Raw genomic sequence first — 19151 nt, 5'->3', positions numbered from 1 at the left:
TACATAATATAGATAGATATGATTATGAAAAATAGAAATAGAAAAATATATTTAAATATAGTCTAAACTAAAGTAGTTTTTTGTTGCTATTGGGTTAGAGGCAGGGCTTTTTAATAAATAATATTAAAAATATAAACATACAGGTATGTGTATAATAAGAAGAATAGTACTGTACATATGGTGTAATATATAAATTAAATTGAATATATAAAATGTGTATACATTATGATAATGAATATAAATACACTTTGTTTAATATCTGAATGGGGGGGGGCTGTTTTTATTTTGTTAGAGGCAGAGGTTTTTTTAAGTTTTGGTCGTGGTATTTTTGGGGCATTCATTTAGGAGGATTTTTTGAAGGATTGGGGCTCTCTCTTTTGCTTTCCCTTCTCTTGCTGTCCCCAAAGTGCTGCAGCCCTGGACTGAGTCGGAGGCAGTGCTTCCCGTTTGTGGACAGAGCGCAGTACTGCAACCATTGATCGAGGCAGTGCCACTGCTGGATGAAGGGGACGACAATAACAGGGGAGGGATTTGGTGGCTGCTGAGCTTGGGGCGGTGTCTCTAAATAGAGGGCACGGGTCAAGGAGAGTTCGGGGTGCAAAGGGATGTGATGGCTGAGAAGAATGCCCACCAGGCCAGTTTTGGTGGGGGGCGGAGGCGCACTTGCAGCATGCCACAGGCCAGGGGCAGCAGGCAGGCGAGTGGGATCAGTCTGGGTTTTGACAAGTGGGAATTTGACGAGGAAGAAAGAGGAGAGATCCTCCTGTAATATAGGTTGTTATAATTCATGTTTATATACAGTAATTTCACGAATACAAGCCGCAGCAATTTGACAAAAATTTTGGTGGAAACCCGGAAGTGCGGCTAATAGTCGGGTGCGGCTAATATATTAATAATTTTCTGACATTTACAACCCCAGACGTGCCAGCCAGAGTGCCGAGCCAAGCACCGGCCAGTAAAAGCCGGCATTTTGCAATTGTTACAGTGTTACCGTGTTGCCCTGGCTCCCTGCAGGCAGCACGGGGGACGGGGAGAGAGGCGGGAGAGCTCTCTTTCCTCCTCTGCTGCAGCCCAGGGGAGGAGGGGGGGGGGGGCGCCGCCATTGCCGCGGCCCGGGGAGCCGACGGGGGGGGGGGGCGCCGCCATTGCCGCGGCTTGGGGAGGACGCAGGGGGGCCGCGCCGCCATTGCCGCGGCCCGGGGAGGACGCGGGGGGGCCGCGCTGCCATTGCCGCGTCTCGGGGAGCCGGCGGGAGCCCCGCGCCGCCATTGCCGCGGCCCGGGGGGGGCGGGAAGTGCGCACCGCCATTGCCGCGGCTCGGGGAGGAGGCGGGGTGCTTTGTCCACACCCGCCGCCGGCGCCACGGGCGCGGGAAAGCTCCGTCCCCGCCCGCCGCCGCTGCCGTAGGAGCGGGGGAAGCTCCGTCCCTGCCTGCCACCGCGGGGCAGCGCCGACCCGGGGTGACTGAGCCCAGGGGCAGCGGCGGCTGGCCCCGAGCGGCAGCACCGGGCTGGGCCACCTGGCCCCGTCAGCAGCCCCTAGCGGGCCGAGCCTGCACAGCCTTAGCTCAGCCAGTAAACCCCGCCCTCCCGCAGTTCTGTTACTAATTGCACGCGGGTCCTCGCTGCGAACGACAGAGCGGCTTATATTCGTGTGCGGCTTATCTATGGACAAAAACCGAAATATTTGCCAACACCCAGAGATGCGGCTTATACTCAGTGCGGCTTGTATTCGTGAATTTACTGTAATATAAGAAAGTTGTATGAAATAAAATAAAATAAAAAGAACCTCTTAAACACCAAGCACCCGGGGCCATAGACAACGGCCGTAATTAGCATATCAACAGACCTAGCCCGAGATCTCCACAAGTGATGATGAGAAGAGATCATCGATAAAATACCTGCCAAGTACCACATATCAGACAACCAAATCACCTCCGATGGTTCCCATAAGCGAGAAGACAGCACATCAATATGGAGCAGACAGCCTTCATCAGCATGCAGGAAGAACCTTTGTACAGGGCAGCACCAGAAAAAGGATTTAATCTAAATATGAGACTCTGCAGCAGAAACAAAGGAAACTCTCGCCTCAGGCCAGAAAAGCTGTATAAAAGCTGGGCTCCCCGGGATGGCAGGGTGTGAACACAGGGGGATCTGATGCGATAGAGGTCAGATCAGCGTATGTGATCACCCAGCACCGATTACCCGGGCTGGTGCTGTCAGGTTTTTTGTTTGAGGTTTCCCAGGACCGTATTTTTGGTCGCAAAAATAAAAAATTGCTGTTTTGCTATTTAATTCAGCTTGATTCGGTTATTATCTATAACAGTGCCTTCATTATTATTATTATTTTTGGCATGCTTTACCAAATTCAGCTTCAACTGAGCCTTAGCTATACTGATCCCATCCTCACACAACCATGTGTTATCACTATATTTTTCCCATGATTTGTGTCGCTGTGTGCTGTCTCCGTATCACCTTATTGCTTTTTAAATAAGGATATCCTTACTCTGCCAAGCTGGTCTCCTGCATTCCTTGTCTGACTTCTTAAAAATGGGAATTGTGAATTCTTGTTCTGTAAGAGAAATATCTTTAAATGGGTGTTCAGCTCTGTTCAGCTCCATTATCCCTGAGGGCAGTTTCCAGGGCATCATACCCACTACTTCCTTAAAAAACCGAAAATCTACTCTCCTAAACTTTAGGGTCTTAATCACAACCAGACTCTTAAGTCCTCCTGCATATAAAAATCAATATACAGACAAGTGTTTACAAAAGCCTGTGTGAATGAGTGTGGGGGGGAAAAAAAATTAAAAGCAGTTCTAACACCAAGGATCACAGTCCAGCACTCAGAATTCACAGCTGGCACTCATTCCAAGTGCTGCAGCAATACTGAGTCCCAAGGCACAGGAAACTGCCGTTGCCATTGCATCCCTGCACTCCCCCGTAAAGGCAAGTGCTGGCACACTGCTGCTGTTCTTCCCTACACACGGATTTCATCACAGACCTTATTAGTTCTCATGTTGCACATTCTCAGCTGTAGACTGCAAACGTGGTACAATCAGAAAATGGTTCTTTGTTCTACTGCATCAACAACGGTGGAGATTATTCCATTCCTGAGAATTCAACAGAGCATAACTTACAGGAAGAGTAAGTTATCTGTAGCTGAAATTAGGTTCTGTCCTTAATTATTTCACAGGAATGTTGGGGGACTTTGAACATGCCCTCTAATACTTTCTCTGTTTATGCGGCTGTAAAATCCAATTTTTAAAAAAATCCATTCCACTCTAACAAGAGTGCTACAAGGTATAATAATTCTTCTGCGTGAAGTACTTTTACTTCTCCAAAGAGCGGTGCATTCCGTTGTAAGTGGGTGATCAGTGATTTTTCCCATCCTTTCGTCACAGTACAGGAAATCCAGGAAGGGGGCAGTACCCGCTGTGTGCCGGCAGTGACAGCCCGGCCCGGTGTCACCCTTGTACCGCAGAGAGCTTAAAGTGCCTCCGGCCCTGCTGCTCCTCTTGTAAATTCACCGTGATCCCAAGGAATGACCGCTGGAATTGTCTCCGAGGGATTGACGGCTAGGAATTCATACCTGAGGGGTCACTTGGCTGGGAATTTGCACCTGAGGGATCACTGGCTTCCAGAACATCAGGTAAATCATCTTACCATGGGAGAAGTCTGCAGAAGCAACAGCAAACCACAGCTAAAATATCTGTAGTATAAGTTATTCCATGGCAATTCCTCATCTGCTGGAAACAATAAGAGATGTAGCAGCTGCTTTACCCTCAGCAGAGGAGGAGTGTCCTGGGTGTTGCAGTTTAAGAACCCAAACCATCATTTCATATAAACGTGAAAAGCCAAAAAGCCCTCTGTAGTGAAGTATCCCTCCCAGAGCTGCTGTGCACAGCTCACACAGCACAGAGGAAGCACAAGAGGGTTCACGCTGTTTAATGCTGAGTCCTGCCTCAGAAGTGTCAGCAGAGAGGTAAAGACTAGGAATGATTATGAGGCTCCCTGGTTCTTTTTCTTTCTTGCATACTGGGCTGCTCAAAGGGCTGTGGTATTGATATGAAATACAGTAATTTCACGAATACAAGCCACACCAATTTGACTAAGATTTTGCTCCTAAACTGGAAATGCGGCTAATATGTGAATAATTTTCTGACATTTACAACCTCAGAAGTGCCAGCCAGAGTGCTGAGCCGAGCAGCTGCAAAGTCGGCATTTTGCGTTTGTTACAAATTGTTACTCTGTTGCACTGTGGGTGGAGCCTGGCTGCCTGCAGGCAGCACAAGGGGGCGGGGAGAGAGGAGGGAGAGCTCTTTCCTTCCCTCCTCTGCCGCAGCCCGGGGTAGAGACGGGGGGCCCCAGGCCGCCATTGCCACGGCTCTGGGAAGCAGCGGGGGACCCGGGCCGCCACTGCCGCGGCTTGGGGAGGCGGCGGTGGGCTCCGTCCCCGCCCACCGCCGTGGGAGCAGGGGGGGCTCCGTCCCTGCCTGCCACCACAGGGCAGCGCCAGGCCGTGGTGACCGAGCCCAGTGGCAGCGGCGGCTGGCCCCGAGCAGCCCCGCCGAGCGGCAGCGCCGGGCTGGGCTACCTGGCCCCGTCGGCAGCCCCGAGCGGGCTGAGCCTGCACAGCCCGAGCCGAGCCAGTAAACCCCGCCCTGCCGCCGTTCTGTTACTATTTGGCAACTTTGTTGCATGCGGGTCCTCGCTGCGAACGACAGAGCGGCTTATACTTGGGTGCGGCTTATTTATGGACAAAAAATGAAATATTTGCCAACACCCAGAGATGCGGCTTATACTCAGTGAGGCTTGTATTCGTGAATTTACTGTAATTCTTGTGACAGATGTCTCTAAGCTTTATTCTCCACTTAAGATTCTTCAGCATCCTGGAAGAGACCTGCTTTCCCCTTCCTGTCTGTTTATCTTCTGCTACACCTTGGCAGGTAAAAAAAAAGAATTACTGAACTGCTGCTTTCGAGAGGAAAGAGAAATTATCACTGCAGCTGAACATTAGCCAGCACATACCCAGGTACGCAAGAAGGTCAAGAGCAGCCTGGCCTCTACCAGGCCAGCAGGATCAGGACACAGACTGTGCCCCTGTTCTGGGAACTGCTGAAGCCAAACTTCAAATCCTCATGTCATTTGTGGAACCCTCATGACAAAAAAGACATTGAGGGACTGGAGCGTGTCCACAAAAGGGAACAGCTCTGGGGAAGGGGGTGGAGAACAGGGAGCAGCTGAGGGAGCTGGGGGGGGTGCTCAGTCTGGAGAAAAGGAGGCTCAGCACAACTTCTGGCTCTGCACAACTCCTTGACAGGAGAGTGCGGCCAGGTAGTGATTGGAGTCTTTCAGGCAACAAGTAGCAGACAAGAGGGAATGGCCTTAAATTGCACCTGTGGAAGATTGTCATGGAATCTTTGAATAGGCTGAGTTGGATGTGACCTACCAGGATCATCCAGTCCAACTCCTGGCCCATTACATGACACCCCAACAATCTCATCATATGCTGGAGCGCTGTCCAAATATTTATTGAACTCGTTCAGGCTTGATGCTGTGACCACTTCCCTGGGGGAGCCTGTTCCAGTGCTCAATCACCCTGTGGGGAAAAAAACGTTTCCTGATATCCAGCCTAAACCTCCACTGACTTAGCTCAAGGAGCCAGATTATGCTGAGCCGCTACTTCGGGGCTTTTGAGTAATGCCTATTAATATTATCACTATTGATTATTCATCAGAGGGTGAGACAGCAATAAATCATAAGCTTTCAGACCAAGTTTGAGCTCTATGGAACAATCCTTCAGCAGGACTCAGTCTATAAGCACCTGGTTTGAAACACTACTCTGAAATACCAGCAGCCCACGTCCTCCACAATTCTCAGCCCCCTAAAACGAAAAGCTCCAGAGTTCGTGATCAAGATTTTGTCCATTCGCAAAAGCACTTGCCTGTGACCTCCATGTATGATCAGCAGACATGATGAGCTCATTGCTCCAGCAACACCCTCCAGGAAAGCGTTTTTCCACCTCTAGATCACCCTTTTTACTTGTCGCGCATCATCCCCACGCAAGCAGAGTCTACTGCTCTTTGCTTTGGTGACCTTGCCAGCTTCAAACCTTCCCCGCTACTGCTCCCTCCCACAGCCCTGCTCGCTGCTCCCTGCAGCCGCTCCTTCCCCTCCCGCACGCCAGCGGTATAACGGATCAGAATACTCCTGGGGCAGAACCGCCACTTCGGCTAAACCGCCACAAAGGCTCCAGAGCTTCCCAGTTAGACACTTACAGAACTTCATTAAAACGGCCCCTTTTCCACCGAAGCAAAAAACATGCAAACGGCGGGGTGGGCAGGCCGTGCCGGCCGTGGGCGAGCGGCGAGCCCCCGGCCAGGCCCCCTGCCCGAGGGGCGCCGAGCTCAGCCGAGTGTTAACGAGTGACGCCGAACGCAGCCGAGCGACAGGGAGAGTAGCCGAGCGCAGCCGAGCCGGATGTGTTGGCGGCGGTGCCGCCTCGCCGGGCGGGTCCAGGTTGGCCCGGGCATGGCTCGAGACTACTGGCGGCCACAGGCTAGCGAGCAGGGCGGTACTGCCCGGCGTTGGGGTGGCAGTCCTGGGTGCCCGCGCCCTTCCAGAGTAAAGGGCGCTGCCGCCGGTTTGGGAGAGACCACCCAGCGGTCACGCTCTTGCCGTGAGGCGCTGGGGGAAGCCGGAAGGCCCCGCCTCTCCCCTCCTCCCCCCGCCTCTTCCCTCTCCGCCCCGCCTTGGGCCTGACAACGGCACGCGCGACTCACTGCGCAGGCGCCTGAGGGCCCCTTGCGAGACGGGGGAGACCCCAGGAGCGGCTTCCGAGCGACATCCAGGAGCGATGTGCGTAGGGCCTGGAAGGGGAGCGGTGGACGTGGTGTTTCACCGTTAGGAGTCTCCGGGAGGCTAGGAAGCTGCTTTGAAGGCTGGAGCTCCTCTGCTCTGGGACAGGCTGGGAGAGCTGAGAGTGTCCAGTCTGGAGAACAGAAAGCCCCAGGGAGACCTTCGAGCCCCTTGCAGTGCCTGCTGGGGCTCCAAGAAAGCTGGAGAGGGACTTTGGAAAAGGGCCTGGACAGGCAGGATGAGGGGCAGTGGCTTCAAAGTGTCAGAGGTTACGGGTAGATGGGATATTGGAAAGGAGTTCTTCCTTGTATGGGTGCTGAGGCCCTGGCACAGGGCTCAAAGAGGTTGTTTGGGTGCCCCATCCCAGGAAGTGTCCAAGGCCAGGTTGGGCAGGATTTGGAGCAACCTGAGCTTGTGGAAAGTGTGCTTGCCCATGTCAGGATGTCGGATGAAGATGATCTAGCTCTAAGGTCCCTTCCAGCCCAAACTATTCTGGGATTCTAGGATTGATGGAAGGCCTTTTTCCGAGTGAAGCGCTGTATCTCTAGGCTCCCAGCTTGTAGTTGCCATTTCTTCTGGAAGCAGGCCCGGCCAGTCAGCTGCAATGAGCCACTGCTTCTCAATAGGACGAGTGTGACACATTGGCAGAGAGGAATGCCGTAGACAGATCTTCAAGGCCCATGTAAAAAAAGCAAAGAATTGAGTAAATGCCAAATGTTGGTTGTGTTAAGTCAGTTTGCTGGCTGTTGAAATGACCCCAGGTAGTTTTCAACGTTTCTGGTTTTGATTTGTTTTAGTAAAAAATGAGTGTGTTGTCTCCAGCATATGCTCTCCAGTGCATATACATGTGTTCCAATCTCTTTGTTGTATATCAGGAACTGAAGGCAGAATCAGAACACAGCAGGAAAACATTTAGAGGCATTTGTAGTTAGCGAGATTAAGGCATTTTTAACTCTGTTGTTGAATTTTCTGCTAACTGTAAGCAAGATGACACAATCCAGTTACTCCGCTTTTTCTGAGAAAAAGATGATTTTTTTTTTTTTGAAAATAACCTTAGATGAAGATAGTTATGCATGTGGCATGTAGGGTTCATTATTTTACCTTTCTCTTCTGCTGTGTTTCCCCTACTGGTTGTTATTATTTTGTCACTGTTCTCTATTCAGTAGGTTTGAAGGAATTCTAATTGTTGAGAGATGGTTCTTTGAAGGCTTACTTAGCCCAAGAAGACAAGGTCCTCTAAGAAGAGTAAAAAGTGTACTTTAAATAGACATTCAGAAATGTCTGCTGATGCCATTCCATTACCTTGTAATCAGCAGAAATGTGTTGGAAAAATACCCATCAGTGACTTCACAAAAAAGCCACTCGCAGAAAGGTAAAGAACAGAAGCATAAAACCTCAATTATGTGTTCATAACTAAAGGTATTAAATTGACCGATTTTCGTTGGGAATTAGAAACTCCTCAATTCTTGGTCACAGAACTAACGACTTGTGATAGACTGTCTCCTTGCCAAATGTAAATTTGGTATAATGAACTGCTTGCTGCCCGTTGAAGTGCATGGCTAGTAGACTAAAATTTGCCATGGCCGGCATTTTGTATGGCTTTCCTTTTAAAAAGAAATTGGTTTTGCTCATAGCAATCTAGATATATACCCAGTGTGACACCTCTTTTTTAGGCTATATTTTCAAGTAAATGGCTTACATGATGATTTAGTAAGGTTATGTAATGAACAATGTAGTGAAAGAATGCATCCATCCCTTTTACCCTAAGCCAGTTGCTGAATAATGACACAGGGATTCTCACTGACCCCAGGGAGAAACACACAGTGCCCAAGCTTTTGGGGAAAGCATTGGGCAGATAAAGGCTATTTCCACATTTCTTGCTAGCATCTCCTTAAAAGTTCTTAAGTTTTTTAATGTTTTAGAGCTGTTATGTATGTCTTTTTAGTTTACATGTACTAAATCTAGCATGTATTGCTTTAATGCCATCCTAATAGATCTGAAGTTGGGATCTACCCAGGCTGCAATGTCTCAGAAGAAGCAGCATTGATTCTTTGAATTATATTCTTTCAAGTTAGAATGGTACTTACAATCACTGTAATGTTACATTTTGCCAATTAAAGTGACTTATACTATTATGTTAGTCCCTCTTCTGGTGCATTTTTAGTACAAATCAAAGCTTTATTCTCTGTTTCAGACAACCTACAGCTTTTCTAGAGGCATGGGGAAATGTAGATGCAAGTTCAACTGAGAAAGTCAGAGGCCTGCCTGATGTAGTTGGTAAAACTTATTTCCCTTAATGTCATGTATTTTGATTTGCATTCACAGGAGACATGGTACATGTAATGGCTTTAGCTGAACAAGATATAAAATTGTCCTAGTTTGAAAGTAGACCAGCGGGACAAATTAACCCCACACAAATACCTTGTGAGAGATTTCAAATCAGTTACAATTTAATAGAAAGATTACAGCAAATGCAATTACACGGAAAAACTGGTTTAAAACCACAAACTCTGCCTAAATTATATACAGTGGGGTTCAGGTGGTACATCACCCAGGCTAGGGAGGTTCACAGTGGAGTGATTTAATCCCTTGAGTCATAGAATATTTTTGGAGTCCTTAATAGTCGTTCCAGCTGCCCATTCTGCTAGTATGTATTCAGTTCATTATGGCCCGTCAGCAGAGATAACGCTTTCAGGATGGGTGGTGCTGCTGCTTCCCCAGCTGAGTCATCCTAAGGATAAAGAAACACTAACTCTCGATGCAGGGTTTGCCTCGTCTCATTTTAACATCCAGCTGGTGTCCTGGGGGTAGTCGGAAATGACCCATCATTACCAGTTTATCACAAAAAGAGGTAGAGGGGAGTAGAATACACAGTTTGGTTATACCCATATTGGCACTTTTTCTCCTGCAAGGCAACAAAAACCAAGCTCAGAAATGGCCTGACACATTTTGGATGATTTATAGGTGATTTCAAAGATGAAGAGTCTTCTAATAGGAAAAAAACATTTGTGAAATTGTCAGTCAATCACAGGTTATGCTTAGACGATAAATTCCAGTTTTTATGTAATCAGATCTCATTCCTGAAATGTTGCAATTTTTTGACATCATACCTGATGATGATATAGTTGATAGTTCCATGCTGTTATCCTTCTGAAAATCAGAAGTTAATAAAGGAAGTTTTAAAATACACTCTAGTATTGCAATTTCCTTGGAAAGATGTTGCACACTGTGAGAGCTGCACAAACTACAGCAGTCATAGGATTTAGGGATTTACTGTTCATACATCCCATGTTCAGCAGCAACAGTTTCAGGCTATGGAGTCTTCATTTCTTTCTCGGCAGCTCCTGAGGAAACAGGCAGCGGTGCATGGAAGTACCTGACAGAACGGCAGCAAAAACATCATGATCAAACAGTGACAGAAATGCAGCAGGAGCTGGACTGCATTGGCAGGGTGAGGCAGGATTTTTTAATCCAGAGTCTAAGAGCGCTTTTCTAAGGTCAGGGCCCAATATTTAAATGATCACACTGACTTACTGTTTTAGGAGATGGAAGCCTCTGTTTTGAAGCTTCAGGAATTCCTTCAACTGAAAGTGATGAAATCAGATGAAAAGAGTAAACTTCTGTTTGAAAAGATTGCGTCTGACATGGCTTTGGAAGGTTTCTCGTTTGAAGTAAGGCAGTTAAGAGCATTGGCTCAATTTCAGTTACTTGTACAGTGTAACATCTTATGGCTCCCTGGAGTCCTAAATTGTTGTTTTTTCCTTTTATTTTTTTTAATGTATATATTCACTTTTCAATGAGATTGAGACTAGATTTTTATTGCAGGGTTTGGAAGAACTGTGGAATATGATCTGCGAGGAAACCTCAAACAGAAAAAAGCAGATTAGAGCAGTGGACAAATCCTTAAAGGAGATTGAAAGGAGTCGAGCCATTAAAGTGAGCTGCAGTCTTAATAACTGTTATTTAAGCACAGGATATTTGCTGACATAATGCTGGATGCGGAGCAAAGAGTAGCTTGTTTCCACAAGAGTCAGAGGTCTGCCGGTAGTTCTGGTGTGTGGTGATTGCTTTCTTTTCACCTTTTCACTCATTTTACATCCACATAATCAGGAGAAGCTGCTTTTTCCCTAGTTTTAAGGTGTTTCTTTCTCCCACAATTGCCTATACTAAAGGTGCAAGGAATATGTGAGCTGCTTTTATTTCCCTGGAGGCTTGTGTGGGTCAAACTTTGATCTGTTCTTTTTTGAGGGACATACCTATTCTGCAGCTGCAAGGAGCATAGACATGACTTAGCTTGATTTTAGTTTGGGCTACTGGGTGTGAGTAGCAAATGTGTTGCAGTTTTGTAGTCTTCAGCCTGACCTGTTAAAAGTCATTGGACATCATAGGAAATATTTGGATAAAAAATGGATAGACTATGGAAGAGATTACTACACCTGTCCTTGTAGGCAAAGAAAAGCAGTTTGTTCTACCAGTGCCACTTTCTTCTCTCTTTGTAATTCAGGTATGATGAATAGGTCCAAGAATATCACCAGTAACCTTTCTGTTGGATTAGTTACATCAAATGTCAGAGATGAACACGTTTGCTTTAATTTTGTGTTCACTTAAAACAGGCATTGGTGGATTCCCTTCAGATATTTGAAAGGATGTTGGTTGATTTTAAATTCATACTGCAACCTGTCTGCTGGACACTTAATTATCACAGCTATTAAAGAGAAATCAGCTGAGTAGTAGCGAAGTTGAATGTTTTAGTTACTGGTTTTAGGAATTACTGAAAAAATCAGTCTTTAAGGTAACTAAGATTAATATTTTAAAATTTATTTCTCAATCTGTGTGTCATCCAATTAAGTTTAAATCATTATAATACATTAAATTAATTTAATGGAATTCACTTTAATGGAAAAAATTGTCTTGTTCATATAGATTTTAACTTGGGAAACTGGTATTTGAGTTATACTTTTTGTTGTTGTTGCTTTTCTTTATTTTTTTATTGCACAGATAGCAGATGTACTGACCAAGTATACTATGAAACTCGAGGAAATTTCCTTCTTGGCAGCTGATGTTCACAAGATCATTAACAATAAGGCCATGGTAAATGTTTTACCTGGGGCAAGATAGCAGTCTGAATATTCCTAGAATGTCTTTTTTTCCCCAACTGAAATTCATTTTTTCTGCCTATCAATCACTGAAATATAGAAGAGATTTCTGCTTTGCATGGTATTCGTTATCATTTGTGTTCATTTTTCCCCTTATTTTCTGTAGAAGAGACAATTATTTTGTTTTTGCATGTTGTATGCTGCTTCTACTCCTTTTTTTGTTTTTTGATACACAGAATATAAACAGAGCACTGCTGGATAATGAGAGGGCAACTGGCAAGCTACTCTTTAATCTAATGAAATCAGAGCTTGAGAAAGAAAAATTTCATCAACTGAAATGGCAAGGGAGAGTCAAGGACTGGAAGCTCATCCAGAAAAACTATGTAGTTCAGAGTTTCAGGTCAGAAATTTTGCAGTCTTATTTTGGGCAATGAGTAACACAAAGTGGCTAGTGTTCACTTTTGGTTTCTGTAAAAGTAATACTTTATCATTTTTTCTTTATACATATCATGTATGATATCACATATGTAATGCTTCCATTATACATATCTATTTTTCATCCTGCAGGGAATTTATGGCAAGCGAAGAAATACAGAATCCGCCAAGTGTGAAATTAGAAATGGAAAATATGATAAAGGAGCAGATTGTACTTAGTGAGCAGAGACTGAGGGTCTTGCAATACATTGGGTATGGCAAAAGAGGGTACAGCATAAAGGAAAACAGTTCTTTCTGGAGTTAATGAAGGACTTGGCTACAACATGCACTTTGCTTCCTGTCAATGTGTGATTGTTAAATTCAGCAGTAAGGCGGGGTCTAAACCTATTTTTGTACATCTCTTTTTAATGGCAAAAATGTATTCTTGATTTTCAGTGCACCAGCTGCATTAAATAGGTGGTGCTCAAAGGCTAAAAATGTAGGAATGCAAAAGTAAATCTTACTGACTTTTGAAACATGGTAGAAATGGGCAAAGATGGGTGGAGAGCTAGAAGCTGGTGCTTTTGTCAAGGCATTTTTTCTCCATGGCATGGATTTTATTTGTGTAATAAATTAGGAGAGAGTCTGGATAGAAATCTGACACGGCTATGTTTCAGTATCTATCCTGAACACAAGAAACATTTTTGGGTGCAATGCTTTGCAATGTTTACAGGGAGGTTTTTTACAGTGGATGTAGGAACAAGGTAGATGACAGTTAGTTCCTAGTCGGGCAGTAAACAGCTGGCCTTGAACAACAATCTCTGATTTATTTTCATTGCCAAGATGTCTGTAGTAAAATAAAGTACAGTAGTATGGATATTCTGATTCATAATTTTATATTTTAAGTACTGTCTGGTTTGTATTTTAAGATACCTGACCCTTGTTTCCTACTTTGATAGCACCTTATTGCCTCCAACACATACAAAATCTGATATAAATGAATGGTACAGAACTCTGGAGAATTTCAACAAAAGTATAGGTAAGTTGGGAAATCCTAAGAACAATCTGGAATTCAAGCAATATTTTCTTTTCTCCTGGGCAACGATGAGGCAGATAGTTGCTTTGAAAATACATGTTTTCTCTATTCTTTGTTCCACGTGTTCCCACATACCTTTTCAGTTGCTTTGAGCTGACAGTAAGACCCAAAGAGGCTGCATGTGACATCGCTTTCCTTTGGCCAGTACAAACACTTGTGCTCACTTGTGGTGAGATCTAGCAGGAACTGGCTAGGTTAGAATTAATCTGAGGGAAATAAAAAGTTATTTTTGACATGGATCAGTTCTCAATCATACAGAAATACTCCTTTTTAACTCTTGGAGGAGAAGAGGAGAAGTATTGGAGATACTTCCTTTCTCTGTGTCTTGTAGTATGCCTTCCCTCTCTGTGTCTACCTTCTCTTGCTGCAGGGCACATCCTGTTGTGGTGTTTGTACCCTGTATGGTAGCAAAGAAGTTGGTAGCAATTGTAAATACCTTGCTACTTTTAAGCATAATAATAAACAGCTGTGTATTAAATGTGTTGATTTGTTTGGTTGGTAGTGTCTGTAGGCACAGGTCTTAGCACTGCTGGAATCTGTTCCCTGTGCTGAGATCCAGCACGTCATGTTTCCATTTCACACTGCACTATGAAATACGGGAATCTTGACTGTGGTCTGTGCTATATCATTCAGACACCCATAATGTGGAGTGCATGGAGAAAATAAGCATCCAGTATGAGCTGGTCCAGGGCAAATGTCAGGAGAAAGCGCAGATGTGCAAGGTGAGTGTCACAGCTTTTGGGTGTTATAGCTCATGGTACAATGTGTCATTACAGTAAAATGTATCTGAGGATCCACCAAACATTGAGATATAAGTGGAATTACTTTTTAACCTCTGCCTTACTTTGTTCAAAAAGTAATCATCCATTTGGTTTCACAGTAGTGTTTTGTATTTGTACTTGCAATGTGTAAAAGCTGTAACAAATGTCAGTAATGAAGGCTGTCCTACATTTATGTGGAAGGTGCAAGAACCCTCAACCTTTGTGCTAAATCTGTCTTATCTTGGGAAAGATATTCCACCTCTCTGCCTCAATTTCTCCCTTTGTATCCAATCATATTGTATTGTTTACTAAGATAATATGGGATGTATGGGGCTGAATCTTTCTCTGTTCATCACAAGAAAAGAAACACTAAATTTAGCCATGCTCTCTGAAAACCACACAGTATTTATTGTATGCATAGTGCTATTTTTTTCATTTAGATGACCCTTTTGGATATGAACGTTTGCACAGTAGAAGAGGTTGAAGTTGTGCATTCCAGCATGCTTCAGATGACTGAGAAACTAAAACATAGATTTGAAGAAGAAGTGGAGCACATGGATGTATGTTTATTTTATTATGTTTATTTTCATCACCCCTTGGGATTAGTCTGTTCTTCCTGTACTCCCATCTACAATGCCCTCTGCATCGTAGGCCATTGATGTCACATTATAAAGAGGTCCATAGTGTGACTAAACACTACAAAGAAACAGTTTGATGTTGGAAGAGTTTCATGTGGAAGTGTTCATAATTATTATGTTTATTATTTGTAATATGAATATATTGTATTTTTATTATCATTTATATTTGAAATACATGATAGAGATGAATGACCTATAGCCCAGTCTGCCTCAAGTCAGAGGAGTAACTTTAAATGATCTCCCAAATGTCTTCCAATCTTTTCTATACATAAAAATGACTAAGTAGTTGTTCCTAACATGATAAATTATAGAATGTGATTTGGAGCTTTATGATGCCAGAATAAACAGAAGTTTTGATAATCTGCATTCTTACCCAGTTTACTTGGAGATTTTGTTTTACTCTTGAATACCAGTCATATCATTCCAGGCAGCCTTTTATCATGTTACATATCCTCTTACTGATTCATTTCACCTTCCAGCAGTTTAAATATAACTTGTTCACTTGAATGTTTTTCTTTAGAGTGATTTTAAGGAGATGGCTAAATGGCATGAAAAGCATTGTCAAGGCTTGTACGGATGTGTTCAGGAGGCCATGGGTCTCTGGGATGTCCATCAACTCCAGCTGTCCCAGCAGGAAGATGCACTTCAAAGAAAAATAGATGAATGCAGATGGGAAAAAGATAACATAATACAGGTATAAACATAAAAACAAGGGTGTGGTATAAAGACAGGACTTCTTAATGCAAAGAACACTCTGAAATTCAAAATATCTGCTATAAAGTTAAAAACGTAATCTTTGAATTTTATATTGGAATTTCTACTCTTCGGTTTCATTCTGTCAGGTGCATTTTTGCTAGCTGCTTGATTCACACTGAATGGACAGTCCTGTCTTATTCTTGGTATGTCAACAGTGATAAAGATCACTGCTACTGTCTATATAAAGTGGCTGCAAGTTGCTATTATGAGATCTTGTGCAGGTATAGTGTCTGGTTGGATGTGAGGTTCTCATAGTTACAATAGCCAGCTTGGGGTGGCAATGTCAGAGGTGTTCATTATCTAGGAAGATCTTCATAGTTGATGAGTTTTGCTAAGGTAACTTCCCTTCTGCATATAGAATATATGTACATAATTAACTTACTTGAATCCTAAATAGTTATGGAAATTTTAGTATATACGAACCATTTTTACTAGCTTTTTTATGTGGCCTTAGATGACGAAAGATGATCTGGATACAATTTTAGAAAAAATGAAAATGGCGAACTGTGAAGAAGAGCTGAAGAAATATTTGGAGAACACCCTTTCTTCTTTAGATCAAATTAGAACAAGGTATGAATTTTGTATTGTAAACTTAAAAAGTAGAACATATTTTAACATTGGTTGTACTACTTAGGCCTTGTTTATGCTGTTGTGTGAAGGTATGGAAAAAGACTGCTTTGTACTTCCTGTAAGAATATAAAATAATGTAAATATTGAACAAGGTTAAGGCAAATAATACCTACAGTTTAGGAATGGGACAAAGGAAGGCTGCTATCATTGAAAAACCGTACCACATCAGCATTACTGTGCATACCATCACATCCAGGTCTTATTCAGAAGGTAAAAGTAGTTCAGATTCTTGAATCACAGGAATCAGAAGCTGGTCTGCGCAATCTTCACTCACAGATTTGATCTTATTCAAAGTTCTAAGAACTAAGATCTTTAAGGTAGCCAAAATATTTATTTTGGTGAGCTTGCTGTTACCCTTCACATGGTTAGACACTTGCAACTTTAAAAACCATATAAAAATTGGTACAATACCACTCTCCTTGCTAAAGATCTTAGCAGCAGTTCTGAAACCATAGAGGTAGCAGCTCTGTTCATACACTCAGGAGGTCTTTTCTATGTGTTTGATTAGAGGCACATTAGAAGAGCAATGTGGACCTGAGGGGCAGATGCACACAACTTCACACACCTCTCAGTGGGACTGTGGTTAGAGCTGGAGGTTTGATGCACTTAATAATAATTTGAGCAGTTAAAAAAAAAGCCAGAGGTAACAGACCAAGTGAAAATACAATGCCATGTTGCAGAAAGAGAATGTAACCTATCTGAACACATACATAACTTCCCCATAATTATCTTTGTTTAGGAGACAAAGCAAATGCAAATGTAAATGAAAACAAGTGTCAATATTGATTTTTCTTGAATCAAGACTCAACTTTATTTTTAAGTAAAAGGAAAATAAACCAGAAAGACCCAGCTGAGCACATTGCAGAGCTAACATGGAAGACAGTAATTTGACCTCTCTTATGTAAGCAGTGTTTGAATGGTTCCCCATCCAAAAGAAAGGATGAAAAATGCTTATTTGTAAATATTTTTTAACTTCTGTGCAGTTATTTGTAATGAACTAATCTCTAACAAGCCAGGATGTGATTGTATTCAGTATAAACAGATCAATGGCAACATTTAGCCTAAAGGTTTTATGAGATTGATCAGGAAGTCAGATTTAGATTTTAAGGCGCTATAGTAGTATTTAATTTTATTTCTATACATACATGAGTCTCTTAAACAGTGACCTTAAATTTGCCAGGAATGAGACACTCAAGCAAATTGTAATGGATGAAGTAATGGCTTACCCAAAAGCCATTTTGTGGGAATTGATTTCATATAGTATATCCATCAGCCAGCATTTTAGTGTGAAGCAAATCGTCAAAGAGGTAAAATTTCCTTTGGTTTAAAACCTTACAGGTGTATTAATTTTTCACTTTAGAGAAAATTTTCATTACCTTTAAAATTCAAATTATATGAATAAAGTGCTTTTGGTAGAGATAGAAGAACCAAAACATTTCTCAGTCCCACACTTTTAACTCTGTTCTTGTTAGAAATGGCATTTTAGGAAATTAATTTGCCTTTTGAACAGAAAACTACAAGGTAGCAGTCTTACCATTATCGATTTGAGTGTTACAGGTTCTTTAGATAGTAAGTGATCTATTCAAGATTACATGTGACTGAAATAGATACATTTTGAGAATGGATATGGATTTCTTATAAGAAAGAAAATACATATTTTAAAATGGTGTGGTGGATGGTTTTTGTTGTTGTTTTGCTTTTAGAACTTGCAAGGCACGATAGACTTCAAAGTTCAAGATCAGAATAATACCACAACAGTCCAAACAGGTATTTCTTCTTAGTTGTTTTTCAATCTGTATGTCTTTGGATTGTAACCGGTAGAACTCTGCTTCAACTGTAAATAAGTAGTTGAGGCTTCCTTCAACTGTAAATAAGTAGTTGAGGCTTCAGAAGCTGAAATACGGTAGAACAGCAAGCTGAGAGCATTGTGCATGGAGAGGAAAGAGGGAAAAATCATAGTTTATTGAGTTGGAAGGGACCCATAGGGATCATGAAAGTCCAACTCCTGGCCCTGCAGAGACACCCCAACAATCCCACCCTCTGCATCCCTGACAGCATTGTACAAACACTCCTGGATCTCTGGCAACCTTGGGGCTGTGCCTATTCCCTGGAGAATCTATTCAGTGCTGACCACCCTCTGAGGAAAAAATCTTTCCCTGATACCCAACCTAATCCTCCCCTCACACAGCTCCTGGCATTCGCTTGGGTCCTGTCCCTGGTCACAGAGAGCAGCGATCAAAGCCGCCCCTCTGGTGCCCTTGAGAGGAGCTGCAGCTTCCAGTGAGGTGTGACCTCAGTCCCCTCTCTCCAGCTGAACGAAATATCCTCAGCCACTCTTTGTATGGTTTCCCCTCCAGACCCTTCACTATCTCTGTGTCTATTCTTTGGACATTTCTTTAATAGCTTTAGGTCTTTTTGACGCTGTGGCGTCCAAAAGTGCCCCAGGGCTTGAGGAGAGCACATCCCAGCCCAGAGCAGAGCAGGACAATCACCTTTCTCAACTGGTGCCACAAGACAGGGACAGTTGTCAAAAATCAGCTGGAGAAACAAATCTAACAGAGAAACAGGTGATCTTGGCACAGGAAATTGAAGAAACAGAGGAAGAAGAACATGAGGAGAGTATTCCTTATAAAAGTGAAGAAAAGGAGCATGCAGAACAGGGACTAAGCATTATGCAGGTAAGTAAGCAAGAGAGTAAGTTTGAAGGAGGAATAGGAAGTCTTTTTGCTGAGAATGAGTAGAAACTCCTTTTTATGCATAGTTTGTATACAAAGCACAGGGCTCTAGATCCTTTTATGGAAAAATGGAGTGTATAAAGTTCACAACCATTCTTTTTGATCTTTTACCCTTGTAGAAACCCTTTGCATAATTTTTTTAAATTTGTCTTTCATCACATTGTTCTC

At 43.3% G+C, this 19151-nt stretch overlaps 1 protein-coding gene across 1 annotated transcript in view; it reads left to right on the top strand.

Annotated features, from left to right (window-relative positions):
• The first annotated feature begins 3577 nt into the window (after positions 1–3577).
• Positions 3578–19151, top strand: part of CCDC180 (coiled-coil domain containing 180) — a 35752-nt gene continuing 20178 nt past the window's right edge. The window contains exons 1-18 of the mRNA XM_033067868.1: positions 3578–3648; positions 4946–5031; positions 8021–8229; positions 9052–9134; positions 10199–10308; positions 10400–10528; positions 10683–10793; positions 11856–11948; positions 12190–12353; positions 12521–12640; positions 13327–13406; positions 14097–14185; positions 14665–14784; positions 15383–15556; positions 16073–16188; positions 17429–17555; positions 17952–18015; positions 18652–18926. Of these exons, the coding sequence (XP_032923759.1) occupies positions 8135–8229; positions 9052–9134; positions 10199–10308; positions 10400–10528; positions 10683–10793; positions 11856–11948; positions 12190–12353; positions 12521–12640; positions 13327–13406; positions 14097–14185; positions 14665–14784; positions 15383–15556; positions 16073–16188; positions 17429–17555; positions 17952–18015; positions 18652–18926 (1950 nt within the window). The 5' untranslated portion in view covers positions 3578–3648; positions 4946–5031; positions 8021–8134. The remainder of the gene's footprint in view (positions 3649–4945; positions 5032–8020; positions 8230–9051; positions 9135–10198; positions 10309–10399; positions 10529–10682; positions 10794–11855; positions 11949–12189; positions 12354–12520; positions 12641–13326; positions 13407–14096; positions 14186–14664; positions 14785–15382; positions 15557–16072; positions 16189–17428; positions 17556–17951; positions 18016–18651; positions 18927–19151) is intronic.

This window comes from Catharus ustulatus, chromosome 9 (genome assembly GCF_009819885.2).
Source record: "Catharus ustulatus isolate bCatUst1 chromosome 9, bCatUst1.pri.v2, whole genome shotgun sequence".
Taxonomy (NCBI): Eukaryota; Metazoa; Chordata; class Aves; order Passeriformes; family Turdidae; genus Catharus; species Catharus ustulatus.
The sequence above is the reverse complement of the archived record's forward strand: the minus strand, read 5'-3'. Positions and strand labels throughout refer to the sequence as shown.